This window comes from Embiotoca jacksoni, unplaced genomic scaffold (genome assembly GCF_022577435.1).
Source record: "Embiotoca jacksoni isolate LCO1_2020_lvr unplaced genomic scaffold, fEmbJac1.0.p SCAF_79, whole genome shotgun sequence".
Classification (NCBI taxonomy): domain Eukaryota; kingdom Metazoa; phylum Chordata; class Actinopteri; family Embiotocidae; genus Embiotoca; species Embiotoca jacksoni.
Genome location: NW_027185435.1, coordinates 143032 through 170059, shown reverse-complemented (window position 1 = coordinate 170059; position 27028 = coordinate 143032). Strand labels below are relative to the sequence as shown.

General features: G+C 43.5%; 1 protein-coding gene across 2 annotated transcripts in view; it reads left to right on the top strand.

Annotated features, from left to right (window-relative positions):
• Positions 1–3990: 3990 nt before the first annotated feature.
• pcsk6 (proprotein convertase subtilisin/kexin type 6) overlaps positions 3991–27028 on the top strand; it is a 40082-nt gene continuing 17044 nt past the window's right edge. For both annotated transcript variants that reach the window (XM_069177943.1, XM_069177942.1), the window contains exons 1-8: positions 3991–4159; positions 5583–5687; positions 6173–6283; positions 6361–6504; positions 18766–18842; positions 21426–21514; positions 22408–22580; positions 22664–22876. In XM_069177943.1, the coding sequence (XP_069034044.1) occupies positions 3995–4159; positions 5583–5687; positions 6173–6283; positions 6361–6504; positions 18766–18842; positions 21426–21514; positions 22408–22580; positions 22664–22876 (1077 nt within the window). In that variant the 5' untranslated portion in view covers positions 3991–3994. The remainder of the gene's footprint in view (positions 4160–5582; positions 5688–6172; positions 6284–6360; positions 6505–18765; positions 18843–21425; positions 21515–22407; positions 22581–22663; positions 22877–27028) is intronic.

Genomic DNA, 27028 nt, shown 5'->3' with positions numbered 1-27028 from the left:
ACCCAGACCTCAATATAAAACCATACCTCAATATAAACCCAGATCTCAATATAAACCCAGATCTCAATATATACCCAGACCTGAGTATAAAACCATACCTGAATATAAACCCATACCTCAATATAAACCCAGACCTCAATATAATCGCAGACCTCAATATAAAACCATACCTCAATATAAACCCAGACCTCAATATAAAACCATACCTCAATATAAACCCAGACCTCAATATAAAACCATACCTCAATATAAACCCAGACCTCAATATAAAACCATACCTCAATATACACCCAGACCTCAATATAAACCCAGACCTCAATATAAAACCATACCTCAATATAAACCCAGACCTCAATATAAACCCAGACCTCAATATAAAACCATACCTCAATATAAACCCACACCTCAATATAAAACCATACCTCAATATAAACCCAGACCTCAATATAAACCCAGACCTCAATATAAAACCATACCTCAATATAAACCCAGACCTCAATATAAACCCAGACCTCAATATAAAATCATACCTCAATATAAACCCAGACCTCAATATAAACCCAGACCTCAATATAAAACCATACCTCAATATAAACCCACACCTCAATATAAAACCATACATCAATATAAATCCAGACCTCAATATAAACCCAGACCTCAATTTAAACCCAGACCCCAATATAAACCCAGACCTCAATATAAACCCAGACCTCAATATAAAACCATACCTCAATATAAACCCAGATCTCAATATAAACCCAGATCTCAATATATACCCAGACCTGAGTATAAAACCATACCTGAATATAAACCCATACCTCAATATAAACCCAGACCTCAATATAATCGCAGACCTCAATATAAAACCATACCTCAATATAAACCCAGACCTCAATATAAAACCATACCTCAATATAAACCCAGACCTCAATATAAAACCATACCTCAATATAAACCCAGACCTCAATATAAAACCATACCTCAATATAAAACCATACCTCAATATAAACCCAGACCTCAATATAAACCCAGACCTCAATATAAAACCATACCTCAATATAAACCCACACCTCAATATAAAACCATACCTCAATATAAACCCAGACCTCAATATAAACCCAGACCTCAATATAAAACCATACCTCAATATAAACCCAGACCTCAATATAAACCCAGACCTCAATATAAAACCATACCTCAATATAAACCCAGACCTCAATATAAACCCAGACCTCAATATAAAACCATACCTCAATATAAACCCACACCTCAATATAAAACCATACATCAATATAAATCCAGACCTCAATATAAACACATCCCTAAATATAAAACCATACCTCAATATAAACCAAGACCTCAATATAAACCCAGATCTCAATATAAAACCATGCCTCAATATAAACCCAGACCTCAATATAAACCCAGACCTGAATATAAACCCAGATCTCAATATAAACCGAGACCTGAATATAAACCTAGACCTCAATATAAACCCAGACCTCAATATAAACCTAGACCTCAATATAAACCCAGACCTGAATATAAACCCAGATCTCAATATAAACCCAGATCTCAATATAAACCCTAGCCTGAGTATAAACCCAGATCTCAATATAAACCCAGACCCGAATATAAACCCAAACCTCAATATAAACCCAGTTCTCAATATAAACCCAGACCTGAATATAAACCCAGATCTCAATATAAACCCAGATCTCAATATAAACCCAAGCCTGAGTATAAACCCAGATCTCAATATAAACCCAGACCGGAATATAAACCTAGATCTCAATATGAACCCAGACCTCAATATAAAACCATACCTCAATATAAACCCAGACCTCAATATAAACCCAGACCTCAATATAAAACCATACCTCAATATAAACCCAGACCTCAATATAAAACCATACCTCAATATAAACCCAGACCTCAATATAAACCCAGACCTCAATATAAAACCATACATCAATATAAACCCAGACCTCAATATAAACCCAGACCTCAATATAAAACCATACCTCAATATAAACCCAGAACTCAATATAAAACCATACATCAATATAAACCCAGACCTCAATATAAACCCAGACCTAAATATAAAACCATACATCAATATAAACCCAGATCTCAATATAAACCCAGACCTCAATATAAACCCAGATCTCAATATAAACCCAGACCTGGGTATAAACCCAGATCTCAATATAAACCCAGATCTCAATACAAACCCAGACCTCAATATAAACCCAGATCTCAATATAAACCCAGACCTGAGTATAAACCCAGACCTCAATATAAACCCAGACCGGAATATAAACCCAAACCTCAATATAAACCCAGTTCTCAATATAAACCCAGACCTCAATATAAACCCAGACCTCAATATAAAACCATACCTCAATATAAACCCAGACCTCAATATAAAACCATACCTCAATATAAACCCACACCTCAATATAAAACCATACCTCAATATAAATCCAGACCTCAATATAAACCCAGACCTAAATATAAAACCATACCTCAATATAAACCCAGACCTCAATATAAACCCAGACCTCAATATAAAACCATACCTCAATATAAACCCAGACCTCAATATAAACCCATACCTCAATATAAACCCAGACCTCAATATAAAACCCAGACCTCAATATAAAACCATACCTCAATATAAACCCAGACCTCAATATAAACCCAGACCTCAATATAAAACCATACCTCAATATAAACCAAGACCTCAATATAAACCCAGACCTCAATATAAAACCATGCCTCAATATAAACCCAGACCTCAATATAAAACCATACCTCAATATAAACCCAGACCTCAATTTAAACCCAGACCCCAATATAAACCCAGACCTCAATATAAACCCAGACCTCAATATAAAACCATACCTCAATATAAACCCAGATCTCAATATAAACCCAGATCTCAATATATACCCAGACCTGAGTATAAAACCATACCTGAATATAAACCCATACCTCAATATAAACCCAGACCTCAATATAATCGCAGACCTCAATATAAAACCATACCTCAATATAAACCCAGACCTCAATATAAAACCATACCTCAATATAAACCCAGACCTCAATATAAAACCATACCTCAATATAAACCCAGACCTCAATATAAAACCATACCTCAATATAAACCCAGACCTCAATATAAACCCACACCTCAATATAAAACCATACCTCAATATAAACCCAGACCTCAATATAAACCCAGACCTCAATATAAAACCATACCTCAATATAAACCCAGACCTCAATATAAACCCAGACCTCAATATAAAACCATACCTCAATATAAACCCAGACCTCAATATAAACCCAGACCTCAATATAAAACCATACCTCAATATAAACCCACACCTCAATATAAAACCATACATCAATATAAATCCAGACCTCAATATAAACACATACCTAAATATAAAACCATACCTCAATATAAACCAAGACCTCAATATAAACCCAGATCTCAATATAAAACCATGCCTCAATATAAACCCAGACCTCAATATAAACCCAGACCTGAATATAAACCCAGATCTCAATATAAACCGAGACCTGAATATAAACCTAGACCTCAATATAAACCCAGACCTCAATATAAACCACATACTGGAACTATTGAACTCTGAAGTTTGTTCTCACATCCATCTGCTGGAAGGACAACGTTTGTCTTTGCTCTCCTTAAACCTGTTTAAGTCTCCTCTTGGATCTACCAGCCCGTCCGGAAGTTCTGGTCCAGTACGAACTGAACTGCGCCCTGTTTCTTTTTTATCTGACATGTTTAGTGTGAATATCACGTGGTTGATGTGTGCAGGTAGTTCAGGTGAGAGCAGCAGCAGCGTGCAGTGATCTGATCGGAGTCGTTTAAGCGGACAGAGACTCCGACCGGGACCGGGACCAGGACGTGTCCCCGCTGAAGGATCCACGCGTGTTTCCGTGGCAGGACGTGGATGTCGGGATGACTTTCTTTTTGCTCCTCGTGTTGTTCAGTGCCGGCGGCGGTCGGTCCGCGGTGCCGGGGCACAGGGAGCTCTACACCAACCACTGGGCGGTTCGGATCACAGGCGGTCCGGAACGAGCGGGTCAGATCGCTGCAAAGTACGGCTACAAAAACCTGGGTCAGGTACGGTACCTCCTGTCTGCTGGTTCTGATGAAAGTCTCATATTTACTGTGAGTGAACAGCTGTTCCCTCCATCTGAAGCGTTTCAGACTTCTACATGTTGCTTTAGAGTTTAAGAAGAGTAGAATTATAATAATATCAATATAAATATTATAACAATGAAATAAAGAAGGTAAATGTTGCAAAGCTTTTTCTGTAAAACTTTTAAAATCATATATTCAGACAGAACTGACTCATAACATAAGCAGATACATCAGTCTACTTTATTAAAAATCATTATTTAATTTAATAATTAATTAGTTATAACAGTTCAGATCCTTTAGAAAACATTTCTGGTTAAAAACTCATTTTTAAAAATGTTATTACCTCCTGGGGATTTATCAGAGAGTGAAACATATCAGCTTTTATTCATATGGAGCTGCAGTATGACCAAATAAAAAGGATAAACACCACAGAAACGTTTCAGCCCCAAAGGTTTCCTTATTAATGCCTCATATTATACATACAGGAAACACAGCAGCTCCTCCTGCAGTCAGGAGGTCACGTGGCCTTTTTTTGGTGGTTTTGGTTTATACATCAGACTTATACAGATGGATCTATTTATCATCTCCTGGTCCCAAAACTTAAAAAGAATAAATAATATAAAAGTGCAGTGGGAGCTGTGAGAAACAATGCAAACCTTTAAAATCCAGATGTTGGAGCGTGTGATCTCTAACATGCAGGTGGAGCTTGTTGCCTGGTTTTATTTCTCCTGGATGTTGTGTGTGGACTTCTGCTCCATTTGTAGACATGGACGTTGCTTATAGTTGATCTATAAAACAATACAATTATTTATTAAAATCAACAAACTTTTGTTTACAACTTCTTAACCCTTGTGTTGTCCTTGGGTCAAAATGACCCGCAGCTGTGTTCAACCAAGTTCTATTTTATTTTCATATTTTTGGGGATCATTGGTGACAAGGAGGCTGTGAGGGTTTCTTTAAAGAATGATGAAAAAATATAGAAATAAAATAGAACTTGGTTGAACACAGCTGCGGGTCATTTTGACCTGAGGACAACACGAGGGTCAACTCTCCTTAAGTGGCACCAAAACGCCTTTATTTCAGTTCGTAGGCCGACATTGTGTAAAGCAGAATAAATGAAGCTGCGTGGCTGAAGGAGAATGAAGTCAGATGCGGTTTGAGTCGACTGTAGTCTGAAGCAGAGGAGTGCACGGAGCCAGATGTGCACATGTGCAGAGAATGCTGCTCACATTGTTGGCATGCGTAAACATGCATATTCATCAGGTGACCTCATAATGTCTGTTCAGATGGGTGAAATATGCTTTGGATGGAGAAAACTAAATCTGGTCTGTGTGAAGATGTTCAGATAAAAGGCTCTCCGGCAGATGAGTTGGTGCTGAATCTTGTCCATTTGTGTTGTCAGATAGGAAGTCTGGAGGATCACTACCACCTCCACCACAGCAGAGTGCTGCGCAGAGCGCCGTTCTCTCAGAAGGGCCCCCACAGCTTCATCCACATGGACCCTCAGGTGACCTCTCCCAACACACATCAGCCCTGCAGCCGCTCCACAGGCTGAAAAACAAAAACAAAACTTTTCTTTTCCACTGAAATAATAAGAGAGAAAGACTTTGTGGAGTTTCAGAGTGTTAGTCTCCATTAAAACGGGTTCACTTCACTGCAGTGATATTAGAAGAAGTGAAGGAGCCATGTGATTTACTTTTGGTGAATTTCACCAGAGGATATAAGGACAACAACTTCAACTGTGTTTCTCCTGATGACAACAAGAATCTCACGATGTAAACAAACAGTGTAAACAACACAGTGCTGGAAGACCAGCAGCAGATGGACCTGTGAAGCATGTGTGAGCAGTGAGTGTGTGTTTTGTGTTGTGTTCATGACAGTCAGGCTACGGCAGAAGTTTTTCTCACTTTTTTGAGAAAAGTTTGTTTTATTAAATAATGAGAGGAGTTGTTTCTTTTGAGTGATAGTTGCTGTTTCCGCCTCCGTCTTCAGGTGGGCTGGGCCCAGCAGCAGGTAGTGAAACACAGGGTGAAAAGGTACGCCCAACCCAAACCCAACTTTGCTCCCTTCAACGACCCTAAATGGTCCAACATGTGGTACATTGTGAGTATTGCTGATCGTTCGTCCCGACCCGTGTCGACACCACACGATACGTTCAGTGTTTGTGTGTTTGTCTTCAGCACTGCGGCGACATGAGCCGCCACTGCCGCTCAGAGATGAACATCATGGCCGCCTGGCAGAGAGGCTACACCGGCAGAAACGTGGTGGTCACTATACTGGATGACGGCATTGAGAGGAACCACCCCGACCTGCTTCAGAACTACGTATGTGTGGTCCATCATCCAGATATCACATTACATTACGTTTCGTTTAATTTCGTTTCGTTACGTTACGCTACGTTCCGCTACGCTTTGTTACGTTACGTTATGTTATGTTACGCTGCGCTTTGTTACGTTATGTTACGCTACGTTACGTTACGTTTCGTTCCTCTACGTTCCGCTACGCTTCGTTACATTATGTTAAACTACGCTACGCTACGTTACGTTTCGTTATGTTTCGTTCCTCTACGCTACGCTACGTTACGTTTCGTTACGTTTCGTTACGTTATGTTACGTTTCATTACGTTACGTTCCGCTACGCTTCGTTACGTTACGTTACGTTTCGTTACGATATGTTACACTACGCTACGCTTTGTTACGTTACGTTTCGTTACGCTACGCTACGCTACGCTACTTTACGTTACGTTACGTTAAGTTACGTTACGTTTCGTTACGTTACGTTACGTTTCGTTCCCCTACGTTCTGCTACGCTTTGTTACGTTTCGTTACGCTACGTTTCGTTACGTTACGTTTCGTTACACTTCGTTACGTTATGTTCCGTTCTGCTATGCTACGTTACGCTATGCTACGTTACGCTACGCTACGTTACGCTACGCTTTGTTACATTACGTTTCGTTACGTTACACTACGCTACGCTTTGTTACGTTTCGTTACGCTACGCTACGTTTCGTTATGCTTCGTTTCGTTACGTTTCGTTACGTTAAGTTACGTTACGTTACGTTTCGTTACGCTACGCTTCGTTACGTTACGTTACGTTTCGTTACGCTACGCTTCGTTACGTTATGTTATGTTTCGTTACGCTACGTTATGTTTCGTCCCGTTACGTTCCGTTCTGCTATGCTACGTTACGCTACGCTACGCTTTGTCACGTTTCGTTACGCTACGTTACGTTTCGTTACGTTACGTTAAGTTACGTTACGTTTCGTTACACTTCGTTACATTACGTTCTGCTATGCTATGTTACGCTATGCTACGTTACGCTACATTACGCTACGCTACGCTACGTTACGCTACGCTTTGTTACATTACGTTTCGTTACGTTACATTATGTTACACTACGCTACGCTTTGTTACATTACGTTTCGTTACGTTACACTACGCTACGCTTTGTTACGTTTCGTTACGCTACGCTACGTTTCGTTATGCTTCGTTACGTTTCGTTACGTTAAGTTACGTTACGTTTCGTTACGCTACGCTTCGTTACGTTACATTACGTTTCGTTACGCTACGTTACGCTACGTTATGTTTCGTCCCGTTACGTTCCGTTCTGCTATGCTACGTTACGCTACGCTACGCTTTGTCACGTTTCGTTACGCTACGTTACGTTTCGTTACGTTACGTTACGTTATGTTTCGTTACGCTACGTTACGCTACGTTACGTTACGTTTTGTTACACTTCGTTACGTTACGTTCTGCTATGCTATGTTACGCTATGCTACGTTACGCTACATTACGCTACGTTACGTTACGTTTCGTTCCTCTACGTTCCGCTACGCTTCGTTACATTATGTTAAACTACGCTACGCTACGTTACGTTTCGTTATGTTTCGTTCCTCTACGCTACGCTACGTTACGTTTCGTTACGTTTCGTTACGTTATGTTACGTTTCATTACGTTACGTTCCGCTACGCTTCGTTACGTTACGTTACGTTTCGTTACGATATGTTACACTACGCTACGCTTTGTTACGTTACGTTTCGTTACGCTACGCTACGCTACGCTACTTTACGTTACGTTACGTTAAGTTACGTTACGTTTCGTTACGTTACGTTACGTTTCGTTCCCCTACGTTCTGCTACGCTTTGTTACGTTTCGTTACGCTACGTTTCGTTACGTTACGTTTCGTTACACTTCGTTACGTTATGTTCCGTTCTGCTATGCTACGTTACGCTATGCTACGTTACGCTACGCTACGTTACGCTACGCTTTGTTACATTACGTTTCGTTACGTTACACTACGCTACGCTTTGTTACGTTTCGTTACGCTACGCTACGTTTCGTTATGCTTCGTTTCGTTACGTTTCGTTACGTTAAGTTACGTTACGTTACGTTTCGTTACGCTACGCTTCGTTACGTTACGTTACGTTTCGTTACGCTACGCTTCGTTACGTTATGTTATGTTTCGTTACGCTACGTTATGTTTCGTCCCGTTACGTTCCGTTCTGCTATGCTACGTTACGCTACGCTACGCTTTGTCACGTTTCGTTACGCTACGTTACGTTTCGTTACGTTACGTTAAGTTACGTTACGTTTCGTTACACTTCGTTACATTACGTTCTGCTATGCTATGTTACGCTATGCTACGTTACGCTACATTACGCTACGCTACGCTACGTTACGCTACGCTTTGTTACATTACGTTTCGTTACGTTACATTATGTTACACTACGCTACGCTTTGTTACATTACGTTTCGTTACGTTACACTACGCTACGCTTTGTTACGTTTCGTTACGCTACGCTACGTTTCGTTATGCTTCGTTACGTTTCGTTACGTTAAGTTACGTTACGTTTCGTTACGCTACGCTTCGTTACGTTACATTACGTTTCGTTACGCTACGTTACGCTACGTTATGTTTCGTCCCGTTACGTTCCGTTCTGCTATGCTACGTTACGCTACGCTACGCTTTGTCACGTTTCGTTACACTACGTTACGTTTCGTTACGTTACGTTACGTTATGTTTCGTTACGCTACGTTACGCTACGTTACGTTACGTTTTGTTACACTTCGTTACGTTACGTTCTGCTATGCTATGTTACGCTATGCTACGTTACGCTACATTACGCTACGTTACGTTACGTTTCGTTCCTCTACGTTCCGCTACGCTTCGTTACATTATGTTAAACTACGCTACGCTACGTTACGTTTCGTTATGTTTCGTTCCTCTACGCTACGCTACGTTACGTTTCGTTACGTTTCGTTACGTTATGTTACGTTTCATTACGTTACGTTCCGCTACGCTTCGTTACGTTACGTTACGTTTCGTTACGATATGTTACACTACGCTACGCTTTGTTACGTTACGTTTCGTTACGCTACGCTACGCTACGCTACTTTACGTTACGTTACGTTAAGTTACGTTACGTTTCGTTACGTTACGTTACGTTTCGTTCCCCTACGTTCTGCTACGCTTTGTTACGTTTCGTTACGCTACGTTTCGTTACGTTACGTTTCGTTACACTTCGTTACGTTATGTTCCGTTCTGCTATGCTACGTTACGCTATGCTACGTTACGCTACGCTACGTTACGCTACGCTTTGTTACATTACGTTTCGTTACGTTACACTACGCTACGCTTTGTTACGTTTCGTTACGCTACGCTACGTTTCGTTATGCTTCGTTTCGTTACGTTTCGTTACGTTAAGTTACGTTACGTTACGTTTCGTTACGCTACGCTTCGTTACGTTACGTTACGTTTCGTTACGCTACGCTTCGTTACGTTATGTTATGTTTCGTTACGCTACGTTATGTTTCGTCCCGTTACGTTCCGTTCTGCTATGCTACGTTACGCTACGCTACGCTTTGTCACGTTTCGTTACGCTACGTTACGTTTCGTTACGTTACGTTAAGTTACGTTACGTTTCGTTACACTTCGTTACATTACGTTCTGCTATGCTATGTTACGCTATGCTACGTTACGCTACATTACGCTACGCTACGCTACGTTACGCTACGCTTTGTTACATTACGTTTCGTTACGTTACATTATGTTACACTACGCTACGCTTTGTTACATTACGTTTCGTTACGTTACACTACGCTACGCTTTGTTACGTTTCGTTACGCTACGCTACGTTTCGTTATGCTTCGTTACGTTTCGTTACGTTAAGTTACGTTACGTTTCGTTACGCTACGCTTCGTTACGTTACATTACGTTTCGTTACGCTACGTTACGCTACGTTATGTTTCGTCCCGTTACGTTCCGTTCTGCTATGCTACGTTACGCTACGCTACGCTTTGTCACGTTTCGTTACGCTACGTTACGTTTCGTTACGTTACGTTACGTTATGTTTCGTTACGCTACGTTACGCTACGTTACGTTACGTTTTGTTACACTTCGTTACGTTACGTTCTGCTATGCTATGTTACGCTATGCTACGTTACGCTACATTACGCTACGCTACGTTACGCTACGCTTTGTTACATTACGTTTCGTTACGTTACATTACGTTACACTACGCTACGCTTTGTTACGTTTCGTTACGCTACGTTTCGTTACGTTACGTTACGTTACGCTACGTTACGCTACGTTACGCTACGTTACGCTACGTTACGTTACGTTTCGTTACGTTTCATTACACTTCGTTACGTTACGTTCTGCTATGCTATGTTACGCTATGCTACGTTACGCTACATTACGCTACGCTACGTTACGCTACGCTTTGTTACATTACGTTTCGTTACGTTACATTACGTTACACTACGCTACGCTTTGTTACGTTTCGTTACGCTACGCTACGTTTCGTTATGCTTCGTTACGTTTCGTTACGTTAAGTTACGTTACGTTACGTTACGTTACGTTTCGTTACGCTGCGCTTCGTTACGTTACATTACGTTTCGTTACGCTACGTTACGCTACGTTATGTTTCGTCCCGTTACGTTCCGTTCTGCTATGCTACGTTACGCTACGCTACGCTTTGTCACGTTTCGTTACGCTACGTTACGTTTCGTTACGTTACGTTACGTTTCGTTACGCTACGTTACGCTACGTTACGTTACGTTTTGTTACACTTCGTTACGTTACGTTCTGCTATGCTATGTTACGCTATGCTACGTTACGCTACATTACGCTACGCTACGTTACGCTACGCTTTGTTACATTACGTTTCGTTACGTTACATTACGTTACACTACGCTACGCTTTGTTACGTTTCGTTACGCTACGTTTCGTTACGCTTCGTTACGTTTCATTACGTTACGCTATGCTACGTTACGCTACGCTAAGTTACGCTACGCTTTGTTACATTACGTTTCGTTACGTTACGTTATGTTTTGTTACGCTACGTTTCGTTACGTTACGCTACGTTTCGTTTCGTTTCGTTACGTTACGCTACGTTTCATTACGCTACGCTACGTTTCGTTTCGTTACGTTACGCTACGTTTCGTTTCGTTACGTTAAGTTTCGTTACGCTACGCTACGTTTCGTTACGTTTCGTTACGTTTCGTTATGTTACGCTACGTTTTGTTTCGTTACGCTACGTTTCGTTACGCTATGTTCCGCTACGTTTCGTTACGTTTCTTTACGTTTCGTTACATTAAGTTACGTTACGTTTTGTTACGTTACGTTACGTTTCGTTACGCTTCGTTACGTTTCATTACGTTACGCTATGCTACGTTACGCTACGCTAAGTTACGCTACGCTTTGTTACATTACGTTTCGTTACGTTACATTATGTTACGCTTCGTTTCGTTACGTTACGCTTCGTTACGTTTCATTACGTTACGCTATGCTACGTTACGCTATGCTACGTTACGCTACGCTAAGTTACGCTACGCTTTGTTACATTACGTTTCGTTACGTTACATTATGTTACGCTTCGTTACGTTTCGTTACGCTTCGTTACGTTTCGTTACGTTACATTATGCTATGCTACGTTACGCTACGCTAAGTTACGCTACGCTTTGTTACGTTTCGTTACGTTAAGTTACGTTATGTTTTGTTACGCTACGTTTCGTTACATTACGCTACGTTTCGTTACGTTTCGTTACGTTACGTTACGTTTCATTACGCTACGTTTCGTTTCGTTACGTTACGCTACGTTTCGTTTCGTTACATTAAGTTTCGTTACGCTACGCTACGTTTCGTTACGTTTCGTTACGTTTCGTTATGTTACGCTACGTTTTGTTTCGTTACGCTACGTTTCGTTACGCTATGTTCCGCTACGTTTCGTTGCGTTTCTTTACGTTACGTTACGTTTCATTACGCTACGCTACGTTTCGTTACGTTTCGTTACGTTACGCTACGTTTCGTTTCGTTACGTTACGTTTCGTTACGCTACGCTACGTTTCGTTACGTTTCGTTACGTTACGCTACGTTTTGTTTCGTTACGCTACGTTTCTTTACGTTTCGTTACATTAAGTTACGTTACGTTTCGTTACGTTTCGTTACGTTACGCTACGTTTCGTTACGTTTCGTTACGTTACGCTACGTTTCGTTTCGTTACGTTACGCTACGTTTTGTTTCGTTACGCTACGTTTCTTTACGTTACGTTACGTTTCATTACGCTACGCTACGTTTCGTTACGTTTCGTTACGTTACGCTACGTTTCGTTTCGTTACGTTACGTTTCGTTACGCTACGCTACGCTACGTTCCGCTACGTTTCGTTACGTTTCTTTACGTTTCGTTACATTAAGTTACGTTACGTTTCGTTTCGTTACGTTACGTTACATTTCGTTACGTTTCGTTTCGTTACCCTACGTTCTGCTACGTTACGTTACGTTACGTTACGTTACGTTGCGTTGCGTTTTGTTACGCTACATTTCGTTACGCTATGTTACGCTACGTTTCGTTACGTTTCTTTATGTTACGTTACGTTACGTTTCGTTACGCTACGTGTCGTTACGTTTCGTTACGTTACGTTTCGTTACGTTAAGTTACGTTACGTTTCGTTACGTTACGTTACACTACGCTACGCTACGTTACGTTTCGTCCCGTTACGTTCCGTTCTGCTATGCTACGTTACGCTACGCTTTGTTACATTACGTTTTGTTACGTAATGTAACGTTTCGTTACGTTATGTTACACTACGCTACGCTTTGTCACGTTTCGTTACGCTACGCTACGTTTCGTTACGTTACATTACACTACGCTACGCTACGTTACGTTTCGTCCCGTTACGTTCCGTTCTGCTATGCTACGTTACGCTACGCTTTGTTACATTACGTTTCGTTACGTAATGTAACGTTTCGTTACGTTACATTACACTACGCTACGCTTTGTTACGTTACGTTACGTGTCGTTACGTTTCGTTCCGTTCCGTTCCGTTCCGTTCCGTTTCATTATGCTACACTACGTTTCGTTACGTTACGTTACGTTTCTTTACGCTACGCTACGTTTCGTTACGTTACGTTACGTTACGTTTCGTTTCGTTTCGTTTTGTTATGCTACGTTACGCTACGCTAAGTTACGCTACGCTTTGTTACATTACGTTTCGTTAAGTTACAATACGTTACACTACGCTACGCTTTGTTACGTTTCGTTACGCTACGTTTCGTTACGTTAAGTTACGTTACGTTATGTTTCGTTACGCTACGCTACGTTTCGTTTTGTTACGTTACGTTTCGTTACGTTACGTTACGTTTCATTACGCTACGTTACGTTACGTTACGTTACGCTACGTTTCGTTTCGTTACATTACGTTTCGTTACGCTACGTTTCGTTACGTTAAGTTACGTTACGTTATGTTTCGTTACGCTACGTTTCGTTACGCTACGTTTCGTTTTGTTGCGTTACGTTTCGTTACGTTACGTTACGTTTCATTACGCTACGCTACGTTACGTTACGTTACGTTTCGTTACGTTACGTTACGTTTCATTACGCTACGCTACGTTACGTTTCGTTACGTTTTGTTACGTTTCGTTACGCTACGTTTCGTTACGTTTCGTTACTTTTCTTTACGTTTCGTTACGTTACGTTATGTTACATTACGTTTCGTTACGCTATGCTACGTTTCGTTACGTTTCGTTACGTTACGCTATGTTCCGCTACGTTTCGTTACTTTTCTTTACGTTTCGTTACGTTACGTTATGTTACATTACGTTTCGTTACGCTATGCTACGTTTCGTTTCGTTACGTTACGTTTCGTTACGCTACGCTACGTTTCGTTACGTTTCGTTACGTTACGCTACGTTTTGTTTCGTTACGCTACGTTTCTTTACGTTTCGTTACATTAAGTTACGTTACGTTTCGTTACGTTTCGTTACGTTACGCTACGTTTCGTTACGTTTCGTTACGTTACGCTACGTTTCGTTTCGTTACGTTACGCTACGTTTTGTTTCGTTACGCTACGTTTCTTTACGTTACGTTACGTTTCATTACGCTACGCTACGTTTCGTTACGTTTCGTTACGTTACGCTACGTTTCGTTTCGTTACGTTACGTTTCGTTACGCTACGCTACGCTACGTTCCGCTACGTTTCGTTACGTTTCTTTACGTTTCGTTACATTAAGTTACGTTACGTTTCGTTTCGTTACGTTACGTTACATTTCGTTACGTTTCGTTTCGTTACCCTACGTTCTGCTACGTTACGTTACGTTACGTTACGTTACGTTGCGTTGCGTTTTGTTACGCTACATTTCGTTACGCTATGTTACGCTACGTTTCGTTACGTTTCTTTATGTTACGTTACGTTACGTTTCGTTACGCTACGTGTCGTTACGTTTCGTTACGTTACGTTTCGTTACGTTAAGTTACGTTACGTTTCGTTACGTTACGTTACACTACGCTACGCTACGTTACGTTTCGTCCCGTTACGTTCCGTTCTGCTATGCTACGTTACGCTACGCTTTGTTACATTACGTTTTGTTACGTAATGTAACGTTTCGTTACGTTATGTTACACTACGCTACGCTTTGTCACGTTTCGTTACGCTACGCTACGTTTCGTTACGTTACATTACACTACGCTACGCTACGTTACGTTTCGTCCCGTTACGTTCCGTTCTGCTATGCTACGTTACGCTACGCTTTGTTACATTACGTTTCGTTACGTAATGTAACGTTTCGTTACGTTACATTACACTACGCTACGCTTTGTTACGTTACGTTACGTGTCGTTACGTTTCGTTCCGTTCCGTTCCGTTCCGTTTCATTATGCTACACTACGTTTCGTTACGTTACGTTACGTTTCTTTACGCTACGCTACGTTTCGTTACGTTACGTTACGTTACGTTTCGTTTCGTTTCGTTTTGTTATGCTACGTTACGCTACGCTAAGTTACGCTACGCTTTGTTACATTACGTTTCGTTAAGTTACAATACGTTACACTACGCTACGCTTTGTTACGTTTCGTTACGCTACGTTTCGTTACGTTAAGTTACGTTACGTTATGTTTCGTTACGCTACGCTACGTTTCGTTTTGTTACGTTACGTTTCGTTACGTTACGTTACGTTTCATTACGCTACGTTACGTTACGTTACGTTACGCTACGTTTCGTTTCGTTACATTACGTTTCGTTACGCTACGTTTCGTTACGTTAAGTTACGTTACGTTATGTTTCGTTACGCTACGTTTCGTTACGCTACGTTTCGTTTTGTTGCGTTACGTTTCGTTACGTTACGTTACGTTTCATTACGCTACGCTACGTTACGTTACGTTACGTTTCGTTACGTTACGTTACGTTTCATTACGCTACGCTACGTTACGTTTCGTTACGTTTTGTTACGTTTCGTTACGCTACGTTTCGTTACGTTTCGTTACTTTTCTTTACGTTTCGTTACGTTACGTTATGTTACATTACGTTTCGTTACGCTATGCTACGTTTCGTTACGTTTCGTTACGTTACGCTATGTTCCGCTACGTTTCGTTACTTTTCTTTACGTTTCGTTACGTTACGTTATGTTACATTACGTTTCGTTACGCTATGCTACGTTTCGTTACGTTTCGTTACGTTACGCTATGTTCCGCTACGTTTTGTTACTTTTCTTTACGTTTCGTTACGTTACGTTATGTTACATTACGTTTCGTTACGCTATGCTACGTTTCGTTACGCTACGTTTCGTTACGCTATGTTCCGCTACGTTTCGTTACTTTTCTTTACGTTTCGTTACGTTACGTTATGTTACATTACGTTTCGTTACGTTACGTTATGTTACATTACGTTTCGTTACGCTATGCTACGTTCCGCTACGTTTCGTTACGTTTCTTTACGTTTCGTTACGTTACGTTACGTTACGCTACGCTATGTTTCGTTACGTTACGTTACGTTTCGTTACATTACGTTTCGTTACGCTATGCTACGTTTCGTTACGCTACATTTCGTTACGCTATGTTCCGCTACGTTTCGTTACGTTTCGTTACGTTACGTTACGTTACGTTACGCTACGCTATGTTTCGTTACGTTACGTTACGTTAAGTTACGTTACGTTTCGTTACGTTCTGCTACGCTTCGTTACGTTACGTTACACTACGCTACGCTATGTTACGTTACGTTACGTTACGTTACGTTACACTACGCTACGTTACGTTTCGTTTCGTTTCGTTCCTCTACGTTCTGCTACGCTTCGTTACGTTACGTTACACTACGCTACGCTACGTTACGTTACGTTACGTTACGTTTCGTTACGCTACGCTACGTTTCGTTACGTTTCGTTACGTTACGTTTCGTTACGTTTCGTTACATTTCGTTCCCCTACGTTCCGCTACGCTTCGTTACGTTACGTTACGTTACGCTACACTACGCTACGTTTCGTTACGTTTCATTACGCTACATTTCGTTACGCTATGTTCCGCTATGTTTCGTTACGTTACGTTACGTTACGCTACACTACGCTACGTTTCGTTACGTTTCGTTACGCTACATTTCGTTACGCTATGTTCCGCTATGTTTCGTTACGTTTCTTTACGTTTCGTTACGTTACGTTACGTTTCGTTACGTTACATTTCGTTCCCCTACGTTCCGCTACGCTTCGTTACGTTACGTTACGCTACGCTACGTTACGTTACGCTACGCTACGTTACGTTACACTACGCTACACTACGTTACGTTTCGTTTCGTTACGTTTCGTCCCGTTACGTTACGTTCTGCTATGCTACGTTACGCTACGTTACGCTACGCTTTGTTACATTACGTTTCGTTACGTTATGTTACACTACGCTACGCTTTGTCACGTTTCGTTACGCTACGCTATGTTTCGTTACGCTTCGTTACGTTTCGTTGTTTCGTTACGTTAAGTTACGTTTCGTTACGCTACACTACGTTTCATTCCGTTACGTTTTGTTACGTTACGTTACGCTACGTTTCGTTACGTTACATTACACTACGCTACGCTTTGTTACATTACGTTACGTGTCGTTACGTTTCGTTACGTTACGTTTCGTTACGCTACGCTACATTTCGTTACGTTACGTTACGTTTCGTTACGCTACGCTACGTTTCGTTACGTTGCGTTACATTAAACTACGCTACGCTTTGTTACGTTACGTGTCGTTACGTTTCGTTACGTTACGTTACGTTTTGTTACGCTACACTACGTTTCGTTACGTTACGTTACGTTTCGTTACGCTACGCTACGTTTCGTTACGTTACGTTTCGTTACGCTACGCTACGCTTCGTTACGTTTCGTTACGTTACGTTACGCTACGCTTTGTTACTTTACGTTACGTGTCGTCACGTCACGTTTCGTTACGCTCCACTACGTTTCGTTACGTTACATTACGTTTCGTTTCGTTACGTTACGTTACGTTACGTTACGTTACGTTATTTTACGTTTCGTTACGTTACGTTAAATTATATTAAATTACATTACATTAAATGACATTACATTTAATTACATTTCATTTCATTACATTTCATTACATTAAATTACATTACATTAAATGACATTACATTTAATTTCATTTCATTACATTTCATTACATTAAATGACATTACATTTCATTTCATTTCATTACATTTCATTTATCTGACTCTTTAATCCAAAGCTACTTACAATAAGTTCATTTCAACCATGAGGGTACAAAACCAGAACAACAAGAATCAAGAAAATATAATTTCTTCCAGAAAGCCAAACTACAAAGTTCTATCAGTAAGTTCTATTTTAAGATACTAAAGTTCTACTGTTCAAGGTGAAGGAGGAGGAGGTGTGTTTTTAGTTTGTGGTGGAAGATGTTCAGAGTTTCTGCTGTCCTGATGTTGGTGGAGCTCATTCTACCATTTAGGAGGAGGACAGAAAACAGTCGTGGTTTTGTAGAGTGTTTAACTCAGTGAGGAGCAACAACAAGCAACAAGGAGGAGGAGGAGGAGCGAAGTGAGCGGGCTGGGGTGTAAGGTTGGACCATGTCCTGGATGTACACTGGACCTGATCTGTTCACAGCACGGTACGCAAGTACCAATGTTTATAAATATATAATAATATAGATATAAAGAAATAGTTCAGAAATAAAACACATCCTGAGACATGTTACTTCATGTGTAACGTGTTGTTGTCCTTTAACCCCCAACAGAAAGCAGAGGGGGAGGGACCTCTGTTCACTGCCTCCCATGTTGGTTCACTTCACTCATGTTTCCTCTGTTTCCTTCTCGTAGGACCATCTTGCCAGTTACGATGTAAACGGGAACGACCATGACCCGACGCCACGCTTTGACCCCCGCGGGGAAAACAGGTGAGAAAGAAAAACCACCTGTGTCTTATTACAACCCCGTCCCTTTATTACAACCCCGTCCCTTTGTCTCTGTTTGTTTATCACATCTCTGTTTGTTTATCACATCTCTGTTTGTTTATCACATCTTTGTTTGTTTACTATATCTCAGTCCTGTACTGCAGGACAGGTTCTGATAGACATTCTGAAGATGATCCAGAAGTACTGACGCTTGTTTAATCTCCTCTTAAAGTGACAGAACAATGTTTTTTAAACAGTCAAACACACTTTGTTTGTGGACAAACCAACGCAGCACTATGAAATGCTGATAACTGGCTGTACGTAACACATAAGATGATTACATATCATATTTACATATAATACTTTTATTCTCGTTCAGAGGGCAGCTTTGTGTGTTCAGAATGAACCAACGGATGTTTTAAGGATCACATTTCTGTGGTTGGAGCATTTTTTTCTTTGGACTTTTCCCCCAAAGTGGAGACTTGTTTGTGTGTTTGTTTGTTTGTTTGCTGCTCCTCTGTATTTGTTGGTGGACATTTTATATAAATAACACAGGAAGCTGCGTTGAGTTGTTGATATGATTATTGCTGAAGTGTGTGTTTGAATCAGAGCTGCCTTGAAGAAATCTGGAAATAGTTTGTGAAAAGCTTTAAGGAAAGAAATACCCGTCAACATAAAGACCTCTGGCAGTCTGAGACTCACTGGGACAGAGAAGTGTTCACTGCTTTCAGTTTGGATTCAGTCTGTTAGCATCCAAGGTCCACCCCCCCCCCCCCCCACACACACACACCACCTCCAACGGGTCATGTTTGGTCCAGGTTGTGCTGCTTGTGTCACATTAACAGTCCAGCTGCTCCACATGGCAGCAGGACGTTCACCTTTCCTCAGGCAGATCTGAGTTTGTGATGCAAACTTTAATCATTTAAACTCAGTAAAAGAAAGACAATAAATCCACATAGTTCTGCTGACAGCTTCCATTCCATCTGTCAGGAGGACACTGAAGTGTTTCCTGCTGACATAATCTGTTATTGGCAGATAGAGTTATGATGTCGTTGGTGATAATCAGGTCATATTAAAGGCATCGGAACTGTTTGTTTGTGTTGAGCCTCAACAAAAATGACATCCTCATTTTAAAAACCATAAAACTGGAGGTGACAATCTTTTTCTGTTTTCAGCACAGCAGTGAGTCCTTCTCAGGGTTTCAAATGACTTCTGACTTCACCAAACATGACCTTACATGTAGAAAACCAGCAGAGGCACAGACGTCACCTCGGTGTGACCACGGAAACACAAATCCTTCATTACAAATCGGAGCGTTTTGTAAAATGCAATAAAATAAATAATCTGTGCATCAAAACTGCATTAATTAATATCCTAAGCTCGACAGTGTCATGAAAAAGAAGGATGATGTAAACATGGCTCTCTTCCAACTTCCTATTAGTATGTTTCAGGCATTAAAATCAGAGTTTGTTTTCTATTTACAACATACAAAGAAGTCAGCCAGTAAAATGTTGTAAATCTTTTGTCAGTTAAATCCAGTTTTATGAGAACTAATCGCAGATTGTGGTTTTTAAAGCTGCATTTGATGTCCCGACTATTCCTGACGTGCTTTTATTCATGTAGAGTGACAGTCGTCATGTTCTTTTGTGTGTTGACTTTATAAAGGAGGTTAAAGGTTCATCGTGATGCAGCCGGAGTGGAGTCCATCCTATCACTTTATTGCCACGGATGGATGGATGGATGGATGGATGGATGGATGGATGGATGGATGGATGGATGGATGGATCGATCTCCTGTATCTGGAATGATCTCCTGTATCTGGAATGATCTCCTGTATCAGGAATGATCTCCTGTATCTTGAATGATCTCCTGTATCTGTCCTTGTGACAGCAGCTGGAGGAGTCTTTAGGAGAATGTCCTCCTCTGTCCCTGCAGCAGGTGGAGAGGGTGGTCAGGATTATCCAATATGGATAATAGTTTGTTCAGCGTCCTCCTCTCCACCACCTTTTCCAGACTGTCCAGTTTGCAGCCAATGATGGAGCCGGCCTTCTTCACCAGTTTGTTAAGTCTGTTGGTGTCAGCAGCTCCAATGCTGCCCCCCTCTTCTACCTCTCCCCCCCAGCACACTACTAGAAGTACAGTTCACTGGCCACAACAGATGGAAGAACATCTCCAACATCTCTCTGCACACATTGAAGGATCGAAGTTTCCTCAAGAAAAAGAGTCGACTCATCACCTTCTTGTAGACAGCGTTGATGTTGGTCTTCCAGTTCAGTCTGTTGTCATGGAGACACCAGGTACTTGTACTCCTCCACCATGTCCACCTCCTCTCCCAGAACTCTCAGTGGTTGTGGAGCCGTCGTCTTCCTCCTGAAGTCGACCACCATCTCTCTGGTCTTGGCCACGTTCAGAAGGAGGTGATTTATTCCCGCCCACTCCACAAAGTCCTCCACTACTGCCCTGTACTCCTCCTGTCCATCCCTTATACACCCATGATGGTGTGTTTGAATGATTTTGTGTCCTCAGACGTGTCTCTGAATCAGGTCCCAGCTGTATGTCAGGTGTCCTCTGTGTCTCCTCCTGCAGACATGGGACTCGGTGTGCAGGTGAAGTCGCAGCAGCAGCCAACAACTCGCACTGCATCGTGGGGATCGCCTACAACGCTCACATCGGAGGTACTCTGTCCTCTTCTTCCTCCAACACTTCAGGACTGTTGTAGCCCGACGGAGCTTTTCCTTCACACCACCAAAGACATCGATGCTCCTCACCGGATTTATCTTCTTGATCAGGGGTGTCAGGACCACCTGTCAGTACCCCCTGGCGGGCCGGATCCGTTTGACACCCCTGCTCTAGATCCTTTGGGAAGTTTCAATATTCACAACATGGACTGACACTAAATTTAATGTGAGATGAACTGTGATGAAGACAGTGAGTCATATTGGTGAATATGAAATAACTTTGTTGATGATTTTTTATTTAGTATCAACATCAGGCCAAAATTAATTCACTCAGTTCTTTGGTTTGTGGTCAGATATCAGCAGAAGAAATGTTGTCATGGTAACACTGTGACGTAAAGTGACTGCGATGAAGGTTTCAGCCTGATAAAATTGGGCCTCGTTCACCAACCATTCCGAGAAAGAAACTTCTTAAAAACCCACTTTATGAAGATTCTAATGTTCACCGATGTTTTCTGAGTTGGGATTTTTTCTTTGGTAAAAAAAAAATCTTACTCACATCTGAGTGCTGATATGTTATTGGTTGATGCATTTCGACAGTTGTATAATATTATAGTATTTAATCTACGATGATATTTTGTATAATTATGTTCATTAATTTACAAAGTATCCTGGTTTAAGATAAACATTCTGAGGACTGGAGAGCAGCTTTGCTGTCCAGGTTTGACAGCAGTGAATTGCTTGCTTGTTAAATTAATATAATTAGACTTGTCTTTATCTTAATAAAGAATCACTTTACGAACAGAAGATCTTCTTTACGTTGCACAACTGAACTGTAACACTGTAACACATGTAGACACGATGCACTGAGCCTGACATTGCCTTGGAAACAGGGATTCGGATGCTGGACGGCGATGTGACTGATCTGGTGGAGGCCAAGTCGCTGGGCGTCCGACCCGACTACATCCACATCTACAGCGCCAGCTGGGGGCCAAAGGACGACGGCAAGACGGTGGATGGCCCCGGGCCCCTCGCCAAGCAGGCCTTTGAGCAAGGCATCAGGAAGGTTGTGAAGAAAAAAGTGAATGTGTGTGAACACGGATGTGTGTGAGTGGAACCGCAGCAGAACAGTGTGTTCATGTCCAACAGGGCCGCCGTGGCCTCGGCTCCATCTTCGTGTGGGCGTCGGGTAACGGCGGCCGGCAGGGAGACCACTGTTCATGTGACGGTTACACCAGCAGCATCTACACCATCTCCATCTCCAGCACCACGGAGAACGGGAATCGGCCCTGGTACCTAGAGGTGTGCAGCTCCATCATGGCCACGACCTACAGCAGCGGAGAGTTCAACGAGAGGAAGATCGTAAGTGAGGCTGCGTCTCGGCTCATTAAACCTCCTCCTGGTGTGTCCTGGGAACACACGGGACCCCCGCTGGTTCCTGCTGGTCTGGGAAGGATCAAACACTATATCACTGATCATTTAAAGGAACGGCAGGAGATCTTCCGTTTTCATCACACCTGATTGTTCAGGTTACATTTACAGTGTTTCCACAAACGTGATTTAATGTGCAGTATTCCTGTTATCAGGTCATCATATTGTGACGAGTCAGGGATTATGCAGCCGAGAGACAAGGCAGAGAGATGAACTCTTTCTTATCTCAGGTCCTGGGTTCCATGCACCGCACAGCTCCAGGACTGGCTCTTTATTTGGCTCAAGGACATGCCGTTAACATTCACACACAAATCACAGGTAATTTACATTAATGTCAAACTCATGTCACTTATGGTGCCTACTATGAACATTTGAACAACCTCTAGGCATTCTGGGAAGAACCGTTACTATCCCGACGCTACATTGCCCCCACCTAGGTGGTTAGCTGTCCCCAGCAACCTATATGTCCATAACAAAGTCTCTCAGGTGTTGGGGGAGCCGTCGCTGTCGCTTAGCCGGTTTTGGAGTATCCTCGGTGGGTCTGGGAGGTGGAATGGGGACCCGAGGCGGATCCCCTGGCTCTGATCCCCCCCCAGATGGGGCCATGGGTCGGTAGGGGGCAAGCCGGTCACGGTGGAGCACCACCACCCGATTTCTTTTGACCAGCCGCACCCTGTACAAAATGTCCGACAGTTTCTCCAGCACGGTGCAGGGTCTAACTCACTGGCTCATGAGTTTGGGGGAATGGCCTGTAGACCCACACCTGTGTCCCGGTGTCAGTCTTCTCCCTTGCAGGGAGAGTCGTACACCCGCTTCTGTCGTGACCCAGCGTCTGACAGGGCCTGTCTGGTCAGCTCGTGCGCCACACGGAGTCGCTCTCTAAGGTCGTAAATGTAGCTTAGACCGGCCTCGCCCCCAACCTCTGGCTCCGAGGGTGGCCCAAAGACCAAATCCACAGGAGTACGGAGCTTGTGTCCAAACATGAGAGCTGCCGGGGTGCATTTGGTGGATTCCTGGACTGCTGCCTGGTATGCCCACAGGATTATCGGCAGGTGTTGATCCCAATCTTGCTGCTTTTGGCTGGTTAGGATAGCAAGCTGGATGGCCAGGGTGCGGTTGAAACGTTCAACAAGCCCGTCACTGGGGATGCAGGGGTATTGTCCGGGTCTTTTTTATGCCCAGCCGACGACAGACCTCAGCGAACACTCGAGCCTCAAAGTTCCGTCCCTGGTCGCTGTGGAGCTCTTCAGGTGCACCGAAGCGACAGAACATCTCGTTGACCAGGTGCTCGGCGGTGGTAGCAGCACTCTGGTCAGGAACCGCATATGCTTCTGGCCATTTGGTGAAGTAGTCCATGGCTACCAGAACGTAGCGGTTTCCTCGGTCGGTTGTTGGAAAGGGGCCTAGGATGTCTACGCCCACACGCTCCATTGGGGACCCCACCTGGTACTGCTGCAGGGGAGCATGTGAGAATCTAGTCGGCCCTTTCCGGGCGGTGCAAGAGTCACACCGATGAACGTGGAGGTCGACATCTGTGCGACACCCTGGCCAGTAGAACCGAGACCGAAGTCATTTTAAGGTTTTGGTGACCCCAAAGTGGCCTGCCCCCAAGCCATGAACACGCTTGAGCACCTTGGGGCGTAGTTTGAGGGGCACCAAGAGCTGGAAGATGTCACGATGGCCCCTGGGGGCCTGCCAGTGGCGATAAAGGAGGCCGTCCCGGTCGACAAGACTTGACCACTGGGCATAGAGGGCCTTGGTCTCATGGTCCAGTGCAGATACTGCTCGCCATGTTGGTCATTGGTGAGCCCTCACCCAATTCCATACTTGAGAGAGAGGATGGGGTCTTGGCTCTGGTCTCGTTGTAGCTGTTGGCTATCAAAGTCTTTTATGAACCGCTGGTAGTAGGAGGCCAGACCCAGGAAGCTCCACACCTCTGCAATGTTGTGGGGAACAGGCCAGTCTCTCACTGCTGCCACCTTTGCTGGGTCAGTGGACACTCCAGATGCACTAACAGACAACGTGACCCAAGAAGGATGTCTCTTGCCGAAACAGGTGACATTTCTTTGGGTGAAAACGTAAACCGGCCTGGTGGATGGCAAGGAAGACATCCCTCAGGTTGGTCAAAGCACCCTCAAAGTCCGCAGCATGAGCCAGCTGGTCATCCTAGTAGACGACGCAGCGACTCCGAGGAATCTCAGCCAGGACCCTCTCCATAAGGCGCTCAAAGGTGCCTGGGGCATTTCAGAGTCCAAACGGCATCACTTTAAACTGCCACAATCCTTGACCAATGGAGAATGCAGTTTTTGGCCATGCCTCTGGTGCCAGCTCTACCTGCCAGTAGCCGCTGCGGAGGTCAAGGGAGCTGAACCAGCGGGACCCGGAGATGTGGTCAAGGGCATCGTCGATACGGGGCAGTGGGTAGGAGTCTTTAAGTGTCACTTGGTTGAGGAGACGGTAGTCTATGCAGAAGCGCCAGGTGCCATCTTTCTTTCTGACAAGGACAACTGGGGCGGCCCACGGGCTACTGGAGGGCTCGATGATGCCTGCCTCCACCATTTCCTTGATCTTCTGCTGAGCTGCAGCATGCTTGGCAAATGGTAAGCGGCGAGGGCGGAGGCGGATGGGCCGTGCATCACCTGTATCGATGCCGTGCTGTACTAGACTGGTATGTGTACAGTCCTCATCGTTGGCTGCGAAGATGTCAGTAAACAAGTCCCGTAGCTCCCGCAGTTGGTGTCTCTGATCATCATCAGAACCCTCACAACTCCTGCAATACAGGTCGTCAACAGCTTGTATGGTCTCATTGGAGGGCTGTTCGGGTGGTGAGGTGTACAAGACCTCCTTGGTCTCTGGTGGCGATGGAGTGGAGGACCCCTGTGCAGGCAACGGTGGTACAGCCGACCCCTTGACTGGTGGCGATGGGGTGGAGGCAAGTCGCAGCCCCTCCACTGGAGCGGTGGAGTGCTATGGTTGTTGAACCCAGGTAGAGCACAGCTTTGGGTACGTCCACTATAGCCTCCCACTTGGGCAGCAGGTCCAGTCCAATAATGCATGGGTCTTGTATGTCTGGTTGTATGCTAACCAGAACTAGTGCATGAGCTTGTGATTAGCAACAGTCACTTGCAGCGTTCCTTTCCCCCTCATTGTGGCACAGTCTCCTGTGACTGTGGTTATACGATGCTTAGTGGGCCTCCAGCCTCGTGGTAGTGAGCCATCCGTACCATGTAGGGTGCCAGGACAGATCAGAAAAATGGTTAACCCGGTGTCCACCAGGGCTCTGCATGGAGTGTCATTAAGGTTGCGGTCCAGATAAAGCCCATATGTCTGGCCAAGACGGCCAACCTTTAATCGTGGGTTAATGAGGGAAGAAGGGTTGATTGCGGGTGGCAGTTCTCCCATTGTGCCACCCCGCACTAGTTTGACAGTAGCTGGGGTCCTGGACTTCATGGGGTTGGTGCTGGACAGTAACATGCAATGTGGCCCGGTTCTCCACATCGGTAACATCCCTCCCTGGGGTGCAAGGGTGTCCTTCTGGTTCCACGTTGTGGTCGTTGTGCATAAATGACTTGACAGGTCACATCATCATCATCACTCCCCTCGCAGTCCACCTGGCGTGCTCGAAGCCTCGTGCTGGATGGATAGTCTCTAGTCAGGACATGTTCAACCTGCTCTGCTTCGGTTAGGGCTGCTGTCAGTGTTCCTGGTGCATAGAGATGGATGTGTTCCCGTAGCCACTCTGGAGGTCTGTGAGGATCTGTAGGGCTTTGCCTTCCAAGGCCAGAGCAACTTGAGCCGCTGTCTCCTCGGTGGACCACGCATTAAAATGGGAAGCCAGCTGCACCTGGATGAAATATGTCTCTGGTAGCTCCTCCCCATTGTAGCGTGGCAGCTTCATTACACTCCTCCGAGGGACCTCTGGTGCCACCTGTGGCACTAAAGGGACAGCGCGCAAGGGAGTAATGGTGTTGTCTCTTACTGATAACATCATTGGGGGCGTGTCCACCTCTGCTGCATGATACAGGGTAGTCACCATGCTCCTAGGGGTCTCAGTCAGCTGTGGTAGCTTTGGTGTGAAGGATC